At 37.2% G+C, this 17,416-nt stretch overlaps 1 protein-coding gene across 12 annotated transcripts in view; it reads right to left on the bottom strand.

Moving 5' to 3' along the window:
- The window catches only part of zbtb44l.L (zinc finger and BTB domain containing 44 like L homeolog), a 59,673-nt gene that overhangs the window by 24,278 nt on the left and 17,979 nt on the right, over nucleotides 1–17,416 (bottom strand). For 10 of the 12 annotated variants that reach the window (XR_005962520.1, XR_005962519.1, XR_005962518.1 and 7 more), the window contains 3 exons: nucleotides 17,331–17,415; nucleotides 9,706–9,869; nucleotides 5,947–6,247 (listed from right to left, as the gene is read on the bottom strand). Coding sequence is in view for 2 of the 12 variants with exons in the window: in XM_018225692.2 (XP_018081181.1) it covers nucleotides 5,947–6,247; nucleotides 9,706–9,869; nucleotides 17,331–17,415 (550 nt within the window). In the remaining 10 variants the exon portion in view is untranslated. Of the gene's footprint in view, nucleotides 1–5,946; nucleotides 6,248–9,705; nucleotides 9,870–15,735; nucleotides 15,776–17,330; nucleotide 17,416 lie in introns of those variants that run through there. The other 2 variants (XR_005962522.1, XM_041569176.1) reach the window with 2 other exon arrangements.

The raw sequence follows: 17,416 nt of genomic DNA on the forward strand, positions 1-17,416 counted from the left end.
AAAATTTTGCAGGTTATAAAAGTCTGAACATATTTCTGTTTTTTTTCCAGTTATTACAGATTTGCTAATGAAGGCGAATTGTTGTCTAACTTTTCCCAAGGCACCTGTTATCGTATATTGTTACAATTACTTGCTTATCTAGATACATTTGAATTGTTACAAATCTATCTTATCTTCTGTTGTGGCTTTTCTGGGCTCTCTGCCAAAAGCCAATTAAGTTAGAAACTTTGTTTCTTTTTCTGTCCAGTGCAGAGAAAAACTGTACTTTCCCATACAAATGATGGACTGCAGGTTGACCTGTCAAAAGAGGGAATGTCCCTCTAAAAACGGGACAGTTGGGAGGTATGGAACTGTGTAAATTCCCAGCGTGCTGTATTTGCAGAAGTGCATACCCTGTAAAAACCCTGTTCTGTTACAGTGGGCAAGGATAGGGTGAGTTCAGCTACTTTTTGATGGAAACAATTTTCTGGAGCAAACACATTTAAGTGCTGTGTTTAAAGGAACAGTTCAGTATAAAAACTGGATAATTGGATAGGCTGTGCAAAATAAAAAATGTTTCTAATATAGTTAATTAGCCAAAAATGTAATGTATAAAGGCTGGAGTGACTGGATGTCTAACTTAACAGAACATAATCCAACTTCCTGCTTTTCAGCTCTATAACTCTGAGCTAGTCAGTGACTTGAAGGGGGGCCACATGGTACATATCTGTTCAGTGAGTTTGTAATTGATCCTCAGCATTCAGCTCAGATTCAAAAACAACAGATATGACCCATGTGCCCCCCCCCTCAAGTCTCTGATTGGTTACTGCCTGGTAAACACGGTAACCAGTCAGTGTAAACCAAGAGAGTTGATAAGTAGGAAGTAGTGTTCTGGCTATTAAGTTACACATCCAGTCACTCCAGCCTTTGTACATTACATTTTTTTGCTAACTAACTATTAGAAACATTTATTTTGCACAGCCTATTAACCCAGTTTTTATTTTTACACTGAACAATTCCTTTAAGGGCTAGTCCACACGGGGAGATAGCCCTGCGTTTGCGGTCGCGGCGACAAAGCGCCGCGCCAGTCGCCGCGACCGGCGCAGGCGACAGTTTTGTATGGGCGCCTATGTAAAAACGCCTGTGCTAACCACACGAGGCGATGCGCTTTTCAACAGTCGCCTGAAAAAGCCTGGCGAGGCATTTTCAGGCGACTGTTGAAAAGCGCATCGCCTCGTGTGGTTAGCACAGGCGTTTTTACATAGGCGCCCATACAAAACTGTCGCCTGCGCCGGTCGCGGCGCTTTGTCGCCGCGACCGCAAACGCAAGGCTATCTCCCCGTGTGGAATAGCCCTAAGGGGGCCCACATGGGACATAATTATTCAGTGAGTTTTCAATTGATCCTTATGGCTGTTTTGGGCTATGACAAAAAGCTCTGTGTGCTATTACTTATTTTGGTTGAAATACACCATATTTCAATTAACAGAAATTCTGTAAAATTGCAGTTTATTTGAATTAATGTACTTAAAAAAGGTTGGGTACAAACTATATTTAGAGCTGCCCTTAGTTACAACAGAATTTCTTAAGCAGCCAGAATTCACTGTATCTCACTGTGTCTTGACAGGCTATATCAGGTCTGAGTTCATGTAGAATAATTGCATCATTTTGAGCATTTGTCCAACATAAAATTGCACAAATTTTTACGGAAATTAGCCTTTTGTAATAGATTATTTCGATGGTCATGCTACATTGTGTTAATCCATGTCTAAAGACTACTAATATGCCAACTATTTTACACTCATTTTTGGGCAATGACAGATGGGGTATTTTGCCACAAAAGTTAAATTGCAGGCGACAAAAAATGCCCACTGAAGAATTCTTTAGATTTACAATTACATGATTTCAATTACTTATTAGGATGATTTACACTGGAGATAATAGCAAGGCATTTTGGAGGTTTCGTCACCATCCATTTAGTGCAGGCAAAACCCTTGGGAATAAAACATTTAAATATATTTTTTACGCGACAGATCTTGCCAGATAAATATCTGTAGAAATAAATCAAATCAACTGGAATTGCTGTGTTTTTTTCTTGAAGACATTTCAACGGTCATCCTACTGGTGAAAAGTCTTCAAGAAACAACACAGCAAGTCCAGTTGATTTTACTTATTTCTACAGATATACTGGTGAAAAGTCTTCAAGAAACAACACAGCAAGTCCAGTTGATTTTACTTATTTCTACAGATATACCATGACCTAGAATGAATTAGAATCTTCACAAAACATATTGCCAGAGAAATGTAATTGCCTTTGATGAGGTGAGCAGAAGGCTACATTGGTGTGGCATTGGATGTAATCTACTAAGATTTTGTTAAAATATTTGACACTCTACTGCACGTTAAAATTTGTGTTTCGTTAGGAAAGGTGTGAGATATTTTATGTGAGGTTTCTAATGTTTTTCCTAAATAGAACCAATCCTCTTTCTTTCTCTTGACAACTTCCTTGACTACTTGGTGGTCAGAATGGTTGGAATCTGACCAGCAGGTGGCCCTGTTGTAACAAAATTCATTTATATAACTGTACATGTATCCCTAAGGCTGATGACATACCAGGAGTTTAATCACCAATGATATATATCCTCTTCTGTGAGCGACTTATCTCCTGTAAGGGAAGTGGATGACGGGGAGATTTGTGGCCTGTGATAAAAATGTTCGACTGTGGGCAACAAATCTCTGAAAATGCCTCTCCGTTGGAAATGATTGAAATTGCCAGCAGTAAAACCAACAAATCACTTTGTTTTTCCGAAGTTGCCTCGGGAGACAACTTCAGTCGACTTTGAGACATGTTGGTTTTACCGCTAACAATTTCAGTTATTTCCAATGGAGATACATCTTCCCATCGGCCACTGTCCTAATACTTTTCCACCTCAAGAGGCAACTTCAAGAGATTTTGGATTTTACCAACAGAGATTCACTTTATCATTGGTGGGAAAGCATATACAGGACATTAGTTGCTCACAGAAAAGGAGATCATCAGCCTTAGTATCTTGGGGAAACAACATAAATAAAGTAAACTGCAAAAGTGAATAGCATAACACTCATCAATTCCACATATTTTAAAGGTTTACTTTACGACTACAACTATTGCTATTTAGATATTTTTATATACATTTATAGGACTCTTTCTACCAGGTCTAAGACTCCATGGTTTTCAATAAAAAAATAATCCTGATGAGATATCCTACTGAAAGGATCTATTTTCTTTGTTTTTAAATACACAAATTTATTCAGATTATGCATGATTATTGTTCCTATCAATAACTCAGAGGAAATTATCTAATACCTCTACTTTAAAATAAATCATCAATAGAATATACAATACTGGACAGTTAAGTTTCAAAAGCATTATCTTTAACTGGAGACTACTTGCAAAAACCAGTTCTATCAAGTTTATATACACAGTGTTCTAACCCAATGAGGAAAAAAACAAAGTCATGATCCTGTTCATTTTGCCAGCAAAATGCTTTGTCTGTAAAGTTGCATTAAACTTAAATTGTGAGCGAAAAGACAAACAGAAAAAAAAAAACAATCAGTCATAAAAATTTTTTAAGACAACATGTCTTATAACAGGAAGCATGTGTCATTCTATCAGGATGCAAGAGAAATGGTTTCTTGCCTAGATATTTTTCCAGTGCATTCCTTCTGAGTACAAAACAGTTGAATACTAATGATATACAGGTGCACCCAAAACGCACAGGATTGGGTCACAGATTACACCATTGGTTAGATAGCCATAACACATTTGTAATTGCTTTAATGCTTTCCGGTGAAAATGTCAAGCAGCTGCCTGCCAGCAGTTTAGCTTCTGGGTCATCTGGCAACAAGTGGTGCAAGAAGCTAAATTAAAGGGAAAGCAAGCAACCAGGTAATGGTATGCCATCAAGGATTATGAATAAGCCCTCTTACACTGCAAAAGTTCATTGTGAAACTAGGGATGCACCGAATCCACTCGTTTAGGATTCATCTGAATCCCAAATCCATTGTGAAAGATTCTGCTGAATACAAACCGAATTCGAACCCTAATTTACATAAGGGTTGCCGTCTGTTCAGATTTCAGACGGACAGCCTGGTTTTTGGAAGGGCTGACCAGGTGAACCGTTCCTGTATGGATTTCCAAATTAGGAAATCCCGACAATCGCTGATCGCCACGTCATCAGTCACACGTGAGCAGTGTGTGGGTAAACATTTTTTGATTACCATGTTTGTGTGATGAAAAGTCATGTGACTTTTTGGATTCAGTATGGCCAGGCACTTGGATTCTGCCGAATCCGAACCCTGCTGAAAAAGGCCAAATCTTGGCTGAATCCTGGATTCAGTGCATAAACATAACAGGGTCTACCATGACAGTTAAAACATCACATGAAGGTGGAAGTTCTCAAACAAAATACTACTGGGACATGGAAACATATTTTCTCTGCTTTGGCAGAGATCTCTTTAACTGGAAAATTGCAATTCTACATTTTCAAGCTCAAGTTACACATACACTGAAACCTACAGCTTTGCACATATCTCTGTATTGTAAGAGCAGTCTTATTGACTGCTTGAATATAAAATCAAATGGCTGGCAGAGGGTACACAGAACTATCCACTGCATCCATAATTGTCCAGACATCGCAAAATCCAGTGATCTATGGAAGGATGAAGTAGTGAACTTCTATTTGGAAAGGAGAAAGAAGTTGACTGATATTTATTTCCCATCAATCATCTGGTTGTAGTTGGTGAACTGGCAACTAAATACAGTATTTCCACGTTATAAATAGGCCCTAAGTCACAATTGTTACGACTGAGAAGTATATTTAAAAAACAACTAATTTTAGAGTTTGAAGGAAAAATATACATATATATATATATTATACTATATACAAATAAAAAAAACAAAGCAGTATTGTTTTATTATTGGATTTAAAAAGTTGTGGGTGTGCCTGTGTGCTCTAAGGACAGAAATATGACTTTAAAGATAATCTGACAGTTATGAACCTTTTTAACTTCATATATGTCACTGCAAGTTACCTATATAATGGGCTTTTTGTTCCTCCTTAAATTTTTTGCATTTTGGTATGCTTTTCTCATACACAAGGTGGTGTTCGGTCTTTAAGAGCATTACAATTTGTCTTAAATCTACATTCACCTTGGACAAGGGGAGGACTTAAAGGAACAGTAACATCAAAAATTAAATTATTTTTAATTAATAAAAATATAATACAGTGTTGCACTGGTGAAACTGCTGTGTTTTTTCAGGAAAACTACTATTGTTTATATAAATAAGCTGCTGTGTAGCTATGGGGGCAGCCATTCAAAGGAGAAAAGGCTCACATTATACAGCAGATAAGCTCTGTAGAACATAATGGTGTTATCTGTTAGCCACTATTTAACCTGTGCCATATATCCCTTTTTCCAATTTCCTCCATTGCTACACAGCAGCTTGTTTATATGAACTGTAGTAGTGTTTCTGAAGCAAACAGATCAGTTTTACCAGTGCAGAACAACACTACATGATATTTTCATTACTTTAAAACAAAAACTTAAATTTTTTGGTGTTACCGTTCCTTTAAAGGACATAATGTGGGGCTCGGGGAGTGATATATTTATTACTATATTTACTTGTGCAATTTATTTTTCATATAATGGAACACTACTTTGTATGTAAGGGAATACTGCCCTCAATGGCAAATATTTGCTGGAGTCAAATTTGTCAAGAAAGTTTACCAAAAACATGACCAATGACATATGGGACAACATATATGCAACCTGCAATGAGGTATATGATGATGAAAAAAGTCAAATTCACTTTAACTGTGGGGGGGGAAAAGCTATTTAGAGAGACATTTTAATGCTATTTTTCCCTTTGACAGAGGATTCCAGTTCTAAGCTCGGATTCTCTGCTGACTTCTTTTTGTGCACCTCACCTGCTCTGGAAGTAGTTTGCTAGCTCTGACGCTTCGTGGTTCAGGCTCCTCAGGTGCACGATTAAATTTCCAGAGTTGGTGAACATGGCGCCGCATGTTTTGCACTCGTATATCCGAGGCTTGCGGATAATGTGCCGGGAAACCCTCATGTGGTGTTTGTATTCCCCGAAGGAAGTGAATGTTGCACTACATATCTGGCACCGGAAACAGCGTTTACCTTCGTGTTTCAGCCGATGCATCTTTAGCGAGTAAGCCCGAGTGAATTTTTTCCCGCAGCGGTCACACTGAAATGGTTTGATTCCTAAGGGGGAAAAAAAGGATGATAAATAAAATGCAGATGCATATTTTGATTTTTTCTCTTTTAAAAAAAAAAAAACCTGTTAAAATGTGCATAAAGTCATAAACTTGTTTTCCTTAGGGTTAATTAAACAGAAGGGAACGGAGGCCAGCAGATAGGCTGATTCTTGATCAGAGTTTATACGCGGTCTGAGAATCAGCCCCATCTTGCAGTAGCCTTGCTTTTTATTTATTTTTTTGTATGTACTTTCAATGCGTCATCAGGGTCAATGCTGTAGGAAGCACCTTTATAGATAAAGCCCAGAAAAACAATATTTATAGTATAGCTCATTCATTAGGTAACATGCACCGGGCAAAAAAATATATAGCTCTCTTAAAAAAAAAAAATCACTTCCTTTCCTTTTTAAAACTGCAGGCCAATGTAACAAATGAAAGAATGTTGGAGGTATGAGATCTTCCATTGAGAAAGGTTTGCCAAGCTTACTTGCATACATTTGTGTTTATGGTAAAAAAAATCCTTTTTATTTTTTCAATATTTTAGTAGCCTTAAAGAGATTCGTACACCAGAAATTAAACCTTTTCTTACATCTATTATAATATTGTCTTCTCGTGCTATCTATAATTTTGCCATAAAAGTATTTACAGATACTTTTACTGATCCCCCATGTTCTTCTATAAGGGGGCTGCAATATTTGAGCTTCAGCATTAGAAACTCTGACAGGTTAAGAAGGGACAGTCAGGTTGGCAAAACAGTCAGGTTTAGGAACTTCAAGTAACAATCACTTACAAAAGCAGAATTATGAGTGAAAAACGATCAACATGAGCTATAGGTAACTTTTGATGTACATTAATATTTTGAATAATAATTTTTTAGTGTCAGTATCACTTTAAAAAACCTGCCATCATAACAAATACCAAATCCTTTGATACTGCATTAGATTTTTACTTACACTACATTACTTACACTACATACATTATTTTAATTATGCTCCTTTTGTTTTGCAATACATGCTTTTTATTTTGTTATAAAAGGAGCATTACATTTTGCTTCCTTCAGTCTTGTAGTTACAATCACAGTATGCAGGTAAGAAACATTTTGAGGACACTGGTTTTAAGCAAGCTTTGCATCATCCCAAAATCTTGCATATGAGTCAGAATGGGGGACCTGATGCCCATGCACTAACTACACAACTACAGACATTCAGTAGAGAGTGCCAATGTAACAATTAGGAAGTTCAGAATGAAAAGTGAAAGTGATTGCTATGCCCGAGACACAGAGGTTGGGAAACCAATATATAATTGACAGCTACAATTTTTAAATGCATTTATAACAGGTATGACTATAACAAACAAGGGAAAGTTGTGCTCACCACTATTTTTTTAAAACCATTAGGTGGGGGTGCAATGAGGGTGTGACCACAAAATACATATAGTCAACTACAAGAGGTCCTCTGCACTCAACCCATTATCAATACGTAGTTGGCTAGCGTAGTTGGCTAGCTTAAATATATTGCAATATATGGACAAACAATCCCTGTGTTGTTTAAAGGGAAGACATTTTTTAGTAACAGTATGCACAAAATGTCTCTGTCTTAAATATATTGATAATGGGTTGAGTGCAGAGGACCTCTTGTAGTTGACTATAACAGGTATGGATGCTTTCATTATAATAAAACATTTGGGTTTCACGTTTAATTTGGAAAGACTTTCATTATACAAATTTTTATGCCTGGGTGACAGGTTTCTGTTAAGGAAAGGACCCCATATCCGAAACAACCATGTACTTAATAGATTCCAGATAAGTGGTGAAAAAGGCTGGTACAGATATGCATGGTTTGCACAACCAATAGGAAAACAAAATAATGTCTATGCATCTGGGTGTACCAGAATAGTATCTGATATAATACTACATGAACAAATGTGCCTAATTCTGGTTTGTGACTCAGGGAGGCCAGGATGAATTCCATATCATTTATCGTTGACCTTTGGCAAATGTGATTCTGGCTTATATAGAAACATGAGCAAACGTTTGCCCAAGTCTCTTTACCCACAGTAACCAGTGCAGTGCAACTGGAATGCTGAAAGCAAAGACCTGAGGGCTGTTGCACTCTGCACCACTCAGTCCTTTGTGCCTTCTGTTCTGAATTACACAGGGGAACCTTGGAGCTAACACCACCACCTGACCATGCAGTAGATACAGAGTTCCCTTTGAATCCAGAATTAACAGTGGCAGTACATGTGCTAAAAGAATTAGCTGTTGCTTCATTCATGTGCCAAACAACAGAAATTACACAAATGGGACTTTTCCACACAATTGTGTCTGTTTTGCAATGAAATGTGTACATAGTTGAGTTAATTTCAGCGAATCAGATGAAATTGTGGTAGGTGCGGTGCCCCCTTACAACTGCAATGTCATTGGATTTCTGAAAATAAAAACAATGCAGTGCAAAAAAACACGGTAATTATGCTAGCAATAGCACTTTGCTCACTGCACTTGCGCACATAAATGATCCCTCTGATTAGTTGCTATAAGTTACAGGACAAGTATGCTTTTGCCACTGCAACTATTCTTGTGCCTCAGGGAGCAAACTTATATGGTTAGACCAGGGGTCAGCAACCTTTACTATCAAAAGAGCCATTTTGCCCCCTCTTCCACTAAAGAAGAATAGTCTGGAGCCACAAAACATAACACAGCTTATAAACTTTTAAAAGTTTTAACCTTTTTTTAAAATTGTAAGTGTTACAACAACAGAATACAACAAACATGTATATGTAGGCCCACTTTGAAATAAATTAAACACTGAATAGCGCTATTAAATGCTAGTGTTCTCATCTGTTTAATGTGACTTCTGTTTCTGAAGCTCCATGCTGATCTTCCCTCTCTTGTCTTGAGTGTGTGACCGCGTTAAGGACCATGATAAATCCTCTTGCTGTGGCTCGGTCTTGCCTGTCACTCCTGGGACGTCTATACAGCCGTCGCACCTTCCTGAGTGTGCGACCGCGGTAAGCTAACAGTTAGCTTAGCTTGGTCTCACACTCAAGAAGCCGCCAGCAAGTGCAAGGGCTGTATAGACGACGTGACAGGCAAAGCCGCAAGACTGAGCCGCAGCAAGCAGGATGAAGACCCGCATGAGGCTCCGGAGCTGCGGGTTGCCTACCCCTGGGTTAGACCTATTAGAGAGATTCACTGTGACTTTTTTAAACAACACTGTGTAAAATAGGTAGTTATGTGAAGATTACAATAATACAAATGAACTTGCAGCTAGATGAGATATGCTTCATAAAAATTTTAAAAAAAGAGCATTTAAATCTTAAATTCAGAAGAATTATCGCAACATATGACAGCACAACTGGGACATTAAAGCTTATTTGGAAAAAACAGGAAACCAAGGTCACAATAATCGAGTTTAGCAAACTTGATTAACTGGACTAAATGCCTTCATAACTAAAGCAACGACTTACCAGAATGTATGAGCATGTGTTGCTTCAAATTCTGGATCCGTGTAAAGCGTACACCGCAGGTGGGGCACTGAAAAGGTCTATCAGGACCATTTGGGCTTGGGCGTTCCGTGCTGCTTGTGGAAGGAGCCAAGTAAAGCTGGTAAGGATACTGAACATTTTCCAGTCTAAAAAGATCAAAACATAATCACACTCATTATTAGATTATTGCAACTGTTATGAAATGCTGATAACTGCATAAGATGATTTGTGAGGATTGAATCCAGCTGACCTTTTTGCTGCAGTTTTTACAACAAAAATAGTAGAATGCTAGGGTTACACGGAGGCCAAAATCAACCAGCCGAAATATGCCGGCTGATTTCAGGCCTACCTTGGAAAGTGGCCTCCTCTCTTTTCCGCATTCATAAGACTAGCACCAGATGATTGTGGATCAAATGCCAGCCGAGAATCTACTTCCCCACTGCTCCGCCTGCACCCGGAAGCATTGCCTCCACTCAGGTGCAGGCAAATGCGGCGGATTTTGGCGCCAAAACGTTACATTTTGCATTTCACTCCAAAATCCACCCTGCCAATAGAATTGAAGGGGAGCAGCTGGGCAGTGGAATCTCTGCCTGTGGAGAATTTGTATTGTCTGGCCCTAGCCTGAATGCTAAATCGGCTTCGGCGAGAACAGACTGCAGGTTTAAGTGAAAAACCACCAGTCACTGCATTTTGATCCAAAATCTGTTTGCAAAGTCTTTTTGCGCCAAGCAGATTCAATGCAGAATAGAGAGGAGGATACGGTCTGCAGTAGGGCTGAAATCAGCCTGCATATTTCAGCTAGCTGACATCCAACCCCGTGTGGCCCGAGCCTAACAGTCCGAGTAGCAGAAAATCGTGACACCAAGCAATTCATTGCATGAAGGCAAAGTTTATTAAGAAAGGTACATGTGCTTAAAAGGTCGTGTCAATTTGTATGCTCTTGTCTGGCTTCAGTGGTACTCCGATTTCATCTCTCACACACCTAAAACATACAGACACGTAAACTGGTTGTTGATAAAACCACTCATGCTCACTGGAGCAGGGACTAAGGTGAATGTTGTATAAGTGTGTAAAGAACTGCAGAATATGATGGCACTGCTTATAGGAACTGGTAACACGAAAAAATGAAAGTGTTTGAAAGTAAAGAAAATATCATGTAGCGTAGCCCTGCACTTGTAAAGCAGATTTGTTTGCTTCAGAAACTCTACTATAGTTCATATAAACAAGATGTCGGAAATTGAAAAAAGGCTATATGGCACATGGTAAATAGTGGATAACACATAACATTATGTTCTACAGAGCTTATCTGTTGTGTAACTTGAGCCTTTTTTACTGAATAGCTGTCCTCATGGCTACACAGCAGCTTATTTATATAAACAATAGTAGTGTTTCTGAAGCAAACACAGCTGTTTTACAAGTGCAGGGCAACTATGCACTATATTTTTATTACTTTAAAACAATTTTTTTTTGTTTCTGGTCCTTTAAACAGCAATAATAAGAATACATGTAACTGTGTGCAATATACTGCTTTATTTGAGCTTTTACTTGCTTCCTCCTTTAGATCATTAAACTAATTATTACTGTGGGCTGTAGAATACAGATCAGGAAGGCAGCAGCATTTTGAAGTATTTGATTAGTGTATGAATTTGTAGTGACTTATTATTGAAAACAAAAATTAAACAATCCAATAGCCATTAAAACTATTCTGGCAACATACAGCCTAGGCCTGTCCCAAAAACAAACGTTTTGTGATCTAAAATTCTACAAGAATGGCCTTAGCAAGGTGAACTTTTTTTTATTTAAAGGGATTCTGTCATGATTTTAATGGAGTAGTTTTTATTTCTAAATTACACTTGTTTACCCTGCAAATAATTCACTCTACCATGTAAAATTTCATTCCTTAACCAGCGAGTGTATTTTTTTAATGTATAATATTGGTGTGTAGGCAGCCATCTCAGATCATTTTGCCTGGTCATGTGCTTTCAGAAAGAGCCAGCACTTTAGGATGGAATTGCTTTCTGGCAGCCTGTTGTTTCTTCAACTCAATGTAAAAATGTTTCTCAGTGGGACTTGGCTTTTTACCACGGAGTGCTAATCTTAGATCTACCAGGGAGCTTCTATCTTGTATCAGGGAGCAGTTATCTACTTATCTTTCCATTGTTCTGTTGTTAGGCTGCTGGGAAGGGTAAAGGGAGGGGGTGATATCACTCCAACTTGTAGTACAGCAATAAAAAATGACTGAAGTTTATCAGAGCACAAGTCACATGACTCGGGCAGCTGGGAAACGGACAACATGTCTAGCCCCATGTCAAATTTCAAAATTAATTATAAAAAAATCTGTTTGCTCTTTTGAGAAACGGATTTAAGCGCAAAATTCTGCTGGAGCAGCACTATTAACCGATGCGTTTAAAAAAAACAAACCTTTTCCCATGACAGTATCCCTTTAAGGGGCTTGAACTTTTCAAGTTAAGCTGACCAAGGGGCTCATTTATCAAAAAATCTGTAAAAAAAAATTCTCCTGAAGATCATGAGTTTTCGATGTTTTCCAATGTTTATTTAGTTTTTGTTGGGGGGGGGGGGTTCATCTAAACCAATAGCACGTCAACATTTGTTTGAAGAAAATTTACTGAAGTCTGCTGGATCCTTTAATAATTGAAAAACATTTTCTTGTGCCTTTTCAAAATAGAGAAAATGTAAGCAACAAATTATGAATACCCGAGAAAAAAAATAGCAAAAACTTTACATTTCTTAGAAATGTAAATCTTAAAAAAAAATTTGATAAATCTGGGCAGAAGTGTATATTTTTTTTTAGGATAATCAGGCCACACATGGCTCTGTTTAATAATGAGGCAGGTATTATAAATACTTAGAGGAGAAAGTCAGAATGACAGATTACCTAAAACAATAATCAAGATTTTAAGTTCTTGCAAAATACACTTTTTTTATATGGTGCTTTTTAATGATTTTACCTCAACTCTCAATGATTTTACCTAAACTAAAACTGTTGCATTTTATATAAAAATGAAGTGACATCAAGCTGTTTAAAATATTAATCAAACGCATACTTTTCTGTGGCTATTTCTGTAAATAGTGAATTCCACTTAGTTTCTACTGTACCTAATATGACCATCCACAATTCACTTATTACTAAAACTCTAATGTTTAACATCAGGTTACATACAGGTAAAAAATCTCATTGTTACATTCATTTTCAACAAGGCTGTAAAATCCAGAGCTGTGGAATCGGAATAGTGAACAATTTTGGGTATCTGGAATCAGAGTTATTAGCAGTCAGAGTCTGTACATTTTTGACTCTGTTTCCAGATACCCAAAATTGTTCACAATTCCGATGTAAAACAAGTGCTGAAAACATCAGATTTAAGTAAAATGAGGGAAAACTTAAAATCAGAGAAAGTAAAATTATGCCAAGTTCAATTAATATAGAAGTTGTTTTAGGGTTTCCAGTAATTTTTGGTTTATGTTGTTTCACTTTGGTTTAGAATTACCAAATTATGTGGTTTATATTTTTTGAGCTTTGGCAGTGATAACATGCCTTGTATGTGGTGTACTTAACTTCTTTCAATCAATATGGAAAATACATTAGTATATTAAAGGAACAATAACACCAAAAAAATAAAAGCATTGTAAAGTAATTAACATATAATAAATATATTGTTGGCATGCACTGGGAAAGCTGTGTGTTTGCACAGATTACATAACAAATAACAGATAAAACACCATTGTATTGGACAGGGCTTATCGCTTATGTGCTTTGTAACCTGCAGCTTTTTTCCATCTTGAATGGCTGCTCCCATGGATAAACTATAGTAGTCTTTCTGAAGCAAACATACCGGTTTTATCAGCTCAGAGCAACAGTACATTACATTTTAATTAATTTGATACACTTTTTTGGTATTTCTACAGAGTAGTCGGAGGCACCATAAAATGAGGAGTCATAGTCGAAGAATTTATGTACCAACTCCACAGCCCTGGTAAAATCTCTACTGGTTTAATAAGCTTGAAAAAAACAGTATTGAACCTCAACTTGCTTGAATGCTTTAGCAAGAATTCGTATTGGTTCCTCAGGAAACTCAGCAGCTTATTTAGTTACTGCATCCACATTTTCACTTTCTTTTTTGTTTCATAAATCTAAAAAATTCAAACTGAGATATGTTCCAAGATGGAAGAGTATGCTAATTGTTAATGGTTTCATTAACAGAGGAAAGAAAGCCTGACTCCTTTTAAAATTCCCTGTATTTAAAACATTGTTTTCTGGTTCCATGAAAAACATAAAAAACGGGTCATGCCACAAAACACTCAAGACAGCATGATTCTGGCTACTACATGGATAGCAAATAGCATTCGTCTATTTATTAGTCATATGGCATTATAGCTGGTATATAAATAAAAGTAAGAGATGTGGCCCCTGAAACTTTTTTGCATGCCACTATAGATAGAGAAGCTATATGCAAACCATTGGGGCACAATGAATCTCTTGGGGCACATAACTCAAGATTGAACAACCCAATATTTGCATTAACTTTTTTTTATTATTTGTGTTTTTTGAGTTATTTTGCTTTTTATTCAGCAGTTCTTCAATTTGCATTTTAAGCAATCTGGTAACTAGGGTGCAAATTACCCTAGCAATCATGCATTGATTTGAATAAGAGACTGGAATATGAATAGGAGAGGCCTGAATAGAAAGAGCATTTGTTTTTAGAAAGAGTCATTGACGCCCATTTAAAAGCTTCGAAGAGTCAGAAGAAAAAGGCAAATAACTATAAAAAGTAAATAATAAAGACCAATTGAAAAGTTGCTTAGAATTGGCCATTTTATAACATACTAAAATTTACCTTAAAGGTGAACCACCAGTTTGACATTGTAGCATATAAGAGAGACACAGCAGTAAAGAAAGTGTGTGCTACATTGCCTATCAGGGTAAATGAAACACAAAACAAATAGTGCGAAACACAGTAAGGATTGCCTGGTTGTAATGTTATATTTAAAGTTATAAATAGAGCAGGAATACTCTGAAATACTATTTGTATCTCTTTGGGGCCGATTCACTAAGGGTCGAATATCGAGGGTTAATTAACCCTCGATATTCGACTAGGAACTAAAATCCTTTGACTTTGAATATCGAAGTCCAAGGATTTAGCGCAGATAGTTCGATCGAACGATAATTCCTTCGATCGAACGATAATTCCTTCGATCGAACGATAATTCCTTCGATCGAACGATTAAATCCTTTGGATCGAACGATTAAATCCTTTGAATCGAACGATTAAATCCTTTGAATCGAACGATTCGAAGGATTTAAATCCAACGATCGACGGAATATCCTTCGATCAAAAAAAGTTAGCCAAGCCTATGGGGACCTTCCCCATAAGCTAACATTGACTTCGGTAGCTTTTAGATGGCGAACTAGGGGGTCAAAGTTTTTTTTAAAGAGACAGTACTTCAACTATCGATTGGTCGAATAGTCGAACGATTGTTACATCGAATCATTCGATTCAAAGTCGTAGTCGAAGGTCGAAGTAGCCCATTCGATGGTCGAAGTAGCCCAAAAAAAACTTCGAAATTCAACGTTTTTTACCTTCGAATCCTTCACTCGAAGTTAGTGAATCGGCCCCTTAATGTTAAATTATATCTACTGCCGCAGGTTGTGTTTAGTTGGCAGCCCACCTGGTGCATCATAATGCCTTATGCACCATAAAGCTATAAATTCAAGTCTATTATACATAAATGCCCTATAATTATAGCCTCATTTAGAAAGAAAAAACAATTACAGTTCATAAAAAAGTAAAAATGGCTACAAATCAAATTTTAAACTGACTTTGTATATAAATTAATTTTCCTGTAAGATTCAAGTAAACACGTGATATTTTAATTACCACAGTCCTCTTAGGGAGAACCAATGCAGTCAGACATTAACTTTAATTGAATATATGCTTCAACGGTAATTGTTGCATCATCCAGTGATTCCATCAGTTTATACAAATATACACTTACCATATGGATGTTAAACTGCTGCTGCCCTCTTGACTCTCTGCTGGAAAAACTCCACACAAGTTGTGGAGCTGGTATCATAAACTGTACTCTCACAAGTACATGCCCACATAATATTACACATGAATTGCACAACTTAAGACATAAAGAGTACAGAAATGAGTTAAAAGGAAACTTTTCTTCTTTTTGGCTCACTTTAGCAATACTTAACCCTTTTTTTTTTTAGTTCAGTTGGTTTCAGATAAAACCATAAATAAAGACTTTTTCAAATTACCTTCTATTTTCTATGTGTGACAGTTTTTCCAATACTGTAGGGTAAAGTGTAATTGTTAAGCTTCTAAAGCAGGTCGGGGGGGTGTTTTGGGGGAGCCGACGACCCTGTAAACTGTTCTAAATTGATACATTTAGTTGATACATTTCTTATCTTTGTCCCTGCTGAGCAGAATCCATGGGTTTCATTACAGGCGGCTGTTAGAATTGATACAATAGTTGCTAATACTGCAGAGCTGCTGCTGAGAAATGTATCAACTAAATGTTTCAAAATTGTAACAGTTTAGAGTCTGCATCTGAATTACTGAAATACTAGGGACATAAAACGTAAATTTTGGAAAAATAAAAAAATGGAAAGTAATTGAAAAAAAGACTATTTCTGGTGCATAATCTGAAAACAACTGTTTTGTGTTTTTCTACTTGCCCACCAAGGTGTCTAACTGAGCTCACATCCTTCAGATGAAAACAAGCTTCCTCCAACCTTGCTCCACAAAATAAGACTTTTCTTTACCACACACTTCCATTTGCAGAAGTGCAAGATGCTATCAGCTTCACTAAAAAAGGTTCTATCACTTCAGGCAAGGTAGGGCAGGCTTAAGGTGCATTGTAATTCTTTTCTCTCCCCCACCCGGCTGTAAAAACTATCTGGGGAGAACAGTGCATACCTCATGTTTACCTACAAATAAATGGTTTGGGGTTACATGAAATTAAGGGCCTTGGCTGACAATTCTTTTTGTTTATCTACCTCATAAGGGCCAAACATGGAGTAGCTTCCACTCCCATCTGCCCTATCAAGCTCAAGAAATAACAAAAAACATAGATTTTTGCCTATTAAAACAATTGGCAAAATTTTGTTCAGCACAAGCCCAACTTATGTTGAGCAAGAGGGTTAAAAATAAAGAAAACAAATTAGGGATTTGGCCACATATTTTGTATTCGGAGAACCCCCGAATCCTTCGCGAAAGATTCGTCCGAATACCGAACGGAATCCTAATTTCATATGCAATTTGGGGATGGGAAGGGGAAAACATTTTTTACCTCCTTGTTTTGTGACAAAAAGTCATGCGATTTCCCTCCCGCTCATAACTTGCATGATTCAGAATCGGTTCAGTCTGGCAGAAGGATTCAGCTGAATCCAAATCCTGCTGAAAAAGGCAGAATCCCGAACAGAATCCTGTTTTTTTTCTTTTGAATAACATCAGAGCTGTATTTTTTACTAGTTCTCCATGCAATGTGCAAACAAACCCCACTTAGATGAACTGGCTATTGCATTTTATATTTGAGAAAAAAACATATTTGATAAGAAAACATTCAGAGGAGGCATATACCTATCATCGTCATCTGCATGAACACTGGTGCTGGCAGTACTTTGGAGTGTGGGTAATCCCTCGCTGACTCCTTCATCAATAGAACC

This window comes from Xenopus laevis, chromosome 7L (genome assembly GCF_017654675.1).
Source record: "Xenopus laevis strain J_2021 chromosome 7L, Xenopus_laevis_v10.1, whole genome shotgun sequence".
Classification (NCBI taxonomy): Eukaryota; Metazoa; Chordata; class Amphibia; order Anura; family Pipidae; genus Xenopus; species Xenopus laevis.